At 41.0% G+C, this 7,927-nt stretch overlaps 1 protein-coding gene across 1 annotated transcript; it reads right to left on the bottom strand.

Moving 5' to 3' along the window:
* Positions 1-348: 348 nt before the first annotated feature.
* Positions 349-7,186, bottom strand: LOC104281110 (guanylyl cyclase-activating protein 1-like). The gene is made up of 4 exons (XM_009878982.1): positions 6,870-7,186; positions 4,109-4,258; positions 1,834-1,924; positions 349-838 (listed from the first exon to the last, which is right to left on the bottom strand). Exons 1-4 carry the CDS (start codon positions 7,065-7,067, stop codon positions 711-713), a joined length of 567 nt encoding a protein of 188 aa, XP_009877284.1. The 5' UTR covers positions 7,068-7,186; the 3' UTR covers positions 349-710.
* Between the last annotated feature and the right edge of the window lie 741 nt (positions 7,187-7,927).

The raw sequence follows: 7,927 nt of genomic DNA, 5'->3' as shown, positions 1-7,927 counted from the left end.
TTTCTCTGGTAACAGAAGCTGCTCCAAAACTGTAGGCTTGTTTGGTAAAGAGTTCTTTGGTCACCCAGAGCTGCGAACAGCAGCATTACTATCAGTGACACTGGGAGCAGATTTGCCTCTATCTGCCTTAAGGACTGATTTTTCTTCCAGCTCGTGAAATCTTAGGAATAAATCTAATTCTGTAGAGACTACCAAATACAAGCACATCTGGCACAGACAAGCATGCTGGTATTTATGATCTATTACCAGAAAGAACAGTGGAAGTTACATTCTTTTGATAGTTGTCTACGTTGATAACAGTTTGAAGCTCTTCTTATGTACATGTCAACAATTCTCCACACTCCATCACCCAGTTTTACTAGTGCTCTTCACAAACAGTGTTGCTTTTAGTCCATTGCAAAGTAAAAATCTGGGACACAGAATAAGGAGGAAATTTGTGTCCTGGAACTTGGCCTTTAAATTTTAGGAGGTTAGGTCAAATACTGCTACCCAGATCCAGTTTCTCTGAACCTGCCCTCCATGTATGTGGCTGAGCTTCAATATTTGTACAGGAACAGGCACTCAGATAAACAAATATAGCAGTGTCTTTCTGTTTCTACTTCCATATGTGTGCTTATGGAAGTTTTTCTTATTTTTACAAATGCTCTTTCTTCTTTCTGGTGTGTGTACACCCTTCTGTCTGTTGGCAAAGTGTTTTTTCCCAGGTTGATTTATACACTGTGCCGACGGTTGTTGATCATGGCCACAATGTGTGACAGGTCCAAACTTTTCATCATAACCTCCATGAACTCTTCATCTTTCCTTGCTCCCTCCACAAATTCATCCAGAGAAAGTTCACCTGTGTCAGAGACAGACAGGATGCATCAGAATCATGCCTACCTACATTTGAACAAGGAGTACAGTAATCTGACTTTATGGAACACTTACTATATATGAACTGTTCTAAACCACAGAGAGGCCTCAGAGAGTCTTTTTTCACTTACATGAAACTTCCCCAATATCCAGGCAACTCTAGTTTTGTTTTTTGGTTTGTGGGTTGTTTTTTTTTCTCACACAAAGGGAAGGGTACATAAGAAAGAACAGAGGAAGTATGTAGCTAAGGAGTGGGATCATAGCTTCCTATAAATAAGGCTAAATTGGCCACCTCCTTTTTGGCCTAACCTGCCCCATGCTTGCTTGTTTTCATGTTTGAAAGAAATAGGTTTTCTGTTGTAGGCCAAAAAGCCCTTGTGCAGGGAAGCAGCTCAGGAGAGTTCTTCGGGAATAGCAAATGAGCATGAGAAGGTCATGGGCACATGAAGCACCAAGAAAAGAATCACCTGTCAGGGACATAAAGTGATTAAAGTGGTGTTGACCAACTTGTGACTGACTGGTCCATAGCACTTCATATGTTTGCTGTGCTGCTTGTAGCAAACCCAGTGAAGAAACTGAACTTCAACATTAAATTCCAGGTCTTGCTTTCCCTGCTGTTGAAATATTTAGGAACAGCTGGGGCCATCTGTTAATATTTTACACTTCTAATTCTAACATAAGTTATGCAGCCACATGCAAAAAGGTAAAAAAACACCCATTCCAAAACCCCACTACCGAACTCGTGAACAGAGCAGAGCTGAGACTTAGTACAGGGAAGAAATCTTGTCATACTGATTATATATGATGCAAAGAGAAAAATGTCTTAGCAAAATTCATGGAGAATGCATTACTGGGTAAGAATTCATATAAGAAGCAAATATAAAAAGAAGAGGCATAAAGTTCAACCAAGAAAGGAAGACATGGATGTCTCTCTGTAGCATAAAGATCATCTGACTTGGATGACAGAGACAAGAATCTTACCATCTCCATTCACATCAATTTTATTGAAGACTCGGTTGGTGAACTCCTCTGCACTAGTTTCATGGTCACCACCATTAATAGCTCGGATAGCCTAGAAGAAAAGAGCAAGAATAAGAAGCTGACTAATGGCTTCCTGATACATGATAATGATTCACTGACTCTACTGCAGCCTGTCAGTGTAGATTGAGAACAAGACTGTCATGCCTGGTACCTTCCCTGTACAAATCAACCAGGGTCATAAGAAAACACAGCAGAAATCATCAGGCCTTACAGTGGCACTGAAGGGTGCAAAAGAAGTGTAGTTCTGGGGCATGGAACGAGCAGCAAAAACTAGAGGATCACCCTAAATCTGCTTACATAGGGGTTAAGCACTGCAGAAATGGCAGGATCAAGATACATGTAACTGATCCACTTTTCTGTTACTCTCTGGTCCACCAGGACAACAAACACTGTCAAGCAACTTCTGCATTTGACTTTATGAAATCCGTTTGTTACATGCTGTGGTCCTTTACTTCTGTTCTGCTTCCTGTGTCTCCTGCTTCATCCTAAAGCTGACCGGAAAGTTTAAGCATTATTCACTACTGTTTACTACAATTCATCTTATTTATAACCATGTAGTGCAGGGTCCTCTTTTCTTTCCATGCCAGATTGTTTCCTTTGTTTAAGGATGTCCTTAAGTATGTGATTGCAGAGCCTTCATATTGATTCTGAGACGATTTATTTTCTAGAGTTTTTTGGTAAGTTTCTTCATTTTAATAGGTATCACCTCAGCAATTTCCTACGGCTGCCAAAAAAGCCATTGAACTACACCCACAAAATTCAGAGGGCAGTAAATTTATTGCCACCAATTATTGCAACCGGACTTGTTTCTTAGGAGCTATGTGTTAAAAAAATACTATCTTTTGCTTCATTGTGATATCTGAGTATTTCTCTTGCAAGTTATTAGTAGGAGGCTGTATATTATGAGTTATTTATTTGGCTTGCTCTCTGAGTGCATGCACTAAAATTCATATCCAGAAGAAAGTGCATTACTAACATTTTATTGGTGGTTTTATTTGTGGACAGCTCAAGCTTCAAATCTTTAGCCAATCCATTTTTTGAGCTTTATTATTCAGAAATGTAAATTATTTAGGGTCATTGAATCTTTCTTGCATCTTTCTCATTTCTCAGTCTCTACAGAATGGTGGTTTAGACCCAGTCAGTAACAAGCACCATACGGCCGCTTGCTCACTCCTCCTCACCCTGGTGGGATGGAGATGATCAAATATCACAAAAGGCTCATGGGTTGAGACAAGGACAGGGAGGGCTTACTCACCAGTTATGGTCATGGGCAAAAAAAAAAAAAATCAACTTAATTTGTTACCAATCAAATCAAGAGTGTGATAATGAGAAATAAAATAAAATCTTAAAAACACCTTCCCTCCATCCATCCCTTCTTCCCAGGCTCAACTTTGCTCCCAGTTTCTCTACCTCCTTCCCTCTGGCAGCACCAGGGGACAGGGAATGGGGGTTGCAGTCAGCGTGGCACACATTTCTGCCCCCACAACTTTCTCTAATATAAGTCCTTCCCACAGGCTGCAGTTCCTCAGAAAGAGACTGCTCCAGCATGGGCTTTCCTTGGAGTCAGGGCCTTCATAGGGGGCAGCCTGAAGCGGCAGGTACTCCAGCACAGGATCCTCCATGGGCTGCAGGTGGGCATCTGCCCCTCCGCAGACCTCCATGGGCTGCAGGAGGTCAGCCTGCTGTTTCACCATGGGCTGCAGGGGAATCTCTGCTCCAGCAGTCCTTGGTGTCCACAGAGGTGTTTCTCTCACATCCCACCCCTCTCTCCGCTGCAGGTTCCCCAGCAGGTGTTTTTTTCCCTTCTTAAATAAGTTATTGCAGAGGTGCTACTACCATTGCTGATTGGCTTGGCCTTAGCCAGAGGCAAGTCTGGCTTGGAGCTGGGGAAGGTTCTAGCAGCTTCTCACAGGAGCCACTCCTGTAGCCCCCTCCTCGCTACCAAACCCCTGCCACATAAACCCAATACACCTAAGCAGCTAAAATACTTTTATGGAGTTAGCTATGCTGCAACATATGCTGTGGTGGAAAATAAAAGTCGGCCAAGTCTACTTATTGGACTATGAGATTGTGGGGAATTCTACTAAAAGAAAGAATGCTGTTAAACAAAGTCTCATTGATGATCATCCATGTTGGGAAACAGTAAAAGTCTTATTTGTGTGGTGGGATTTGTCTTTAGTGAAAGAGGAAAGAACATAGACCCATAGAAACCCACCTTAATGATGTTGAGCAATTCATGTCGATCAATGCAGCCATTGCCATCTACATCATAGAGCTTGAAATACCACCGCAATTTCTGCTCCATCTTTCCACGGAGAACGAGACTGAGGGCAGCCACATATTCCATGAAGTCAATATATCCATCCTGTGGGAAAACAAAAACCAAATTGTGACAGAAAGGAATTGAGGCAGTTATAGGTCTGGAGCTGTCTTGATTTCTCTTTAGATTCACAGCTAAAGGGGGAAGAAAAGAATGGCAGAGACTTGGACTTAGGAAAAAAGCTTTAGTACAGACAGACACACGCACACACACACACACACAGACAAACACATGCTGTTTCTCTGGCCACCTTTAAGATTTCCTAAATAACTGGATTCCTTAAAGTTACTACTTTTTACATGTCTAGACTATGCTGTGATCACCACCTGCAGAGGTGGAAGATTCCATTCATCATGGCCAGGGTGAACCCCCACCAGAGCTGACTGCTTATGGCCTGCTGTGAGAGAAAACTGATCCAGAGCCCTGGCTGCAATGAAAGTGGAAGGTAATTCTGTCACAGGTTTTCTGTACTAGTCTGCTTTGTCTTTGTGGGAAACTACTGCTGTTTCAGTAACCCACAGATCTCCATTCTCTGAAAAAAATGCCTGAAAATACATGGAACATGATTTCACAGCTGGAAAATTTGTTCTGTATTTGGGTTTTTAAACACTTGATTTCTCGAATCTACAAACAAACTCAAAAAGCTCTTGTTTCCTCTGCAAGAAAAATGCTAGACAGTAAGGGTTCATAATCCCCAGTTTTAATAGCCTAAAATTTGAAGTGGTAAAAATGAAACAAGAAATAAAGTGCATATCTGAATAACTACTCCAACAAATTACAGAGAAAAAATGAAACTCTCATTTATTAAGGTATTTAAACAAAGTCAAATGCCTTTCTGGAATGGATGTAAATAAATATATATAAAAGGTGAATGTAGGTGGACTTGCAGAGCACTATTGTTTTACACCAAGGACTACAACAGTTTAAAATATTCATTCATGGTCATTGTAGTACTCCCCTTATGTACATTTTTCATAACTTCATTGAGCAAAGTCACAGAAGACAAAGATAACCAGTCATAGAGGTGGGAAGGAAGGCATGATTGCATTTTATAAACTAACTCTATTGAAAATGTATCCTCTTTGTCCTCAGTAGGGTTCTCAGAATCTGAAGGTCCAGAGGACAGTTGATTCCAACCATCATCAATGTCTATATTACTACAGAGTGGCTCTTCCTCCAGGTGCTCTTGTTTCTTGTTCCTTGTCCTTGTTTATGAAAGGAGCTTAGGTTAAGTGACTAACTACTAACAGAGTAAGATTAAGTGACTATTAACAGGGTAAGATTAACTGATGTAGGTCCATCTCCACTAGCTGCTACACTCTTACTTAATTCATTCCCCTTGAGATCACTACCACTGTATTTAGAAGATAGCTTTTTATCTTGGTATGCCCAATTTTGAATCTGAGACTCTTCTTAAAATATTGTTTACTGCATAACATGGGGCTCACGGGAGAACTTTGGAATGCATAACATCCCTGAATAAATTTTCAGGTCCTTAAACATCCCAAGAAATGACAGAGGTAAAGGGAAAGACTTGTGCAAGAACTGTAAATGTATTGATTTAGTTTATAAAACTGCTTCTCACCACTATCATCATCCTGGGCACAGAGCAGTTTAGGCTGAGAAAGGATATTCTTTGAGATTTGCAGTCATTTCCAGTCATTACAGCCACCACAACAAAACTACCCTAGTAGAGCCTGGCTGCTCCTCTCTTTCAGAATTTTGTAATATTCCTTAGCATTCCTTGACTCCTTATGTCTTCTCACCTGTTGTCCAAACCAACATTCTTTGCTCACTCCCTAGGCTTTTCTTCTTCAAAACTGACCCTGTGATTTCCCATCTCTTTCATATGTCTCTGTGACTAGTTCCTCTTTGCCTCGCAGACATTTGCTTCAGCCTTAGAGCAGAGAGCAAAGCTGAATTTTCCCAGGCTGCCATAAAACCAAATATCTCTGTCATTGCCATTATGGGCCTGCAAGCATGGGTTTACTCATATATGGATAAAAAAAAAGGAAAAGTGAGGGGCATTGCATGCTTAAAGGAATTATAGGGGCTACTGTTTCTTACCTTAGAAAGAGTCAGTGGCTACCTGTCATAGTGAGGAATGCTAACTACCTCCTAGCTACTGTTATATGCTATACTTCCCAGCACTGAAGAGAGCCACAGAGATTGTCTGCTTCTGCAGTTTTAATTTCAGCTGACAAAAATACCTGGAAATTACATCCCCTGTGAATGTTATAATGATTTCTATGATGTTTGATTCCTGTAGTCCTTGCTATCTAATACAGATATGTTTTTGAATAATAAGAACATACAAGAATAAGAATGAAATCTCCTTTCATTAGTATTTTGATGGTCAAACAAGGTCAAATCAATTAAAACATGATATAGAATTCTTAAAATTAAAAGACGAACTTGTACAAGGTAGTTAGATAATAAGGTGTTACTCTCTATGGTAATGTCATTGATATCATTATCTATGTATACTAATTTGTTCCTTGCGCTTACATTACGTTAGTGCCTTACTTTACGTTAGTGTCCCTCAGCACCTTTCCACAACTACGTTTCTAAGGGAAAACCAAGGACTCTCAAACTGCAAGAGGTGATTTGCTCTTAAGCAGTAAAAGGCAGTTAGTTTCTTTGCTGGAGAACTCACCTTGTTCATATCAAATGTGCGGAACATCTGCTCGATGTATTCATTGGCCTCTGGATCCAGTCCTCGAAGCCCAAAGAATTGTTTAAATTCATGCTCCGTCAGCTGTCCAGAAGGACACTCCATCATGAATTTTTTGTACCAGTGGTGGATCTCGACAGCCTGCAGATCATCCACTGTGGAGCTGCTATTGTTCCCCATGTGTCTGTGTGGTCAGAGGAATGATGCTACAGGAATGATCCTCTTCCTCCTGTTGCTCTCACAGCACTACCCATCTGCTTCTGTACACATTCAACGTTAGCATCAGCTAAATGAGGGATTTAACCTTCCAGAAGCCAATTATAAATGTTAATCTACTTAGAGGCTGATTTACAAACCTGAAAGTTTCAGTGATACAAACAGTCTTCTTAGAATGGAAAGGAGGTGCAAGATAATCTAACAAATCGCTGCTATTTCAGAAACCAAATCAGGAAGGGTGAGAAGGTTAATCAGACACTGGCATCAGAAGCTATACTGGTTTGGTATACTACCCTATTTTTAACCTTGATATAATTATACATGAAGATAAAAGGAAAAGGCTACAAGACATGGGATTTGAGGTGAAGTAAAAACTTCCTCCTCTAATGATCTGAGAGTCTGTTTTCTCAAAGTGAAATGCTGGATAACAGTGTATAGGAATAGAAAGTGTTACAGAAGTAGCCCATCATGAATGTTAGGCTATGTGGGAAAAAGGTCATCTCAACACACACACAAAGGGGCATGGAGGTACAATGGCAGTTGGGGGGACCCAAGTAATCCCCTGACCTGGCTAATCCCAGAACCAGCACAGAAGTGCAATCAATCCATTAAAGGCTCATCAGTACAAACAGGAAGGAGCAAGACGAGACAAACACAGGCTGGGGAACCCAAATAACCCAGTCAGAGCAATGAAGTCCTTGTCCCGGCTCCTTCTAAGGCTGTCATAGCGGAGCCATCAGCCCCATGGGCCTGGAGCTGACATCCATCACAATGAGTCAACAGGAGAGTACCTTACAGAGTGTGTGAGATTACTACCTAGGGGT

This window comes from Apaloderma vittatum, unplaced genomic scaffold, assembly GCF_000703405.1.
Source record: "Apaloderma vittatum isolate BGI_N311 unplaced genomic scaffold, ASM70340v1 scaffold18181, whole genome shotgun sequence".
Taxonomy (NCBI): domain Eukaryota; kingdom Metazoa; phylum Chordata; class Aves; order Trogoniformes; family Trogonidae; genus Apaloderma; species Apaloderma vittatum.
The sequence above is the reverse complement of the archived record's forward strand: the minus strand, read 5'-3'. Positions and strand labels throughout refer to the sequence as shown.

Bases quoted from the DNA above. Each gene is read 5' to 3' on its own strand.
- LOC104281110 (XM_009878982.1), bottom strand. From the start codon at position 7,067: ATGGGGAACAATAGCAGCTCCACAGTGGATGATCTGCAGGCTGTCGAG. The intron at 4,259-6,869 runs GTGAGTTCTCCA...GTTTTCCCACAG, and splicing joins GCACATTTGATATGAACAAG to GATGGATATATTGACTTCAT. The intron at 839-1,833 runs GTAAGATTCTTG...TCTCTGACACAG, and splicing joins AATTGATGTGAATGGAGATG to GTGAACTTTCTCTGGATGAA.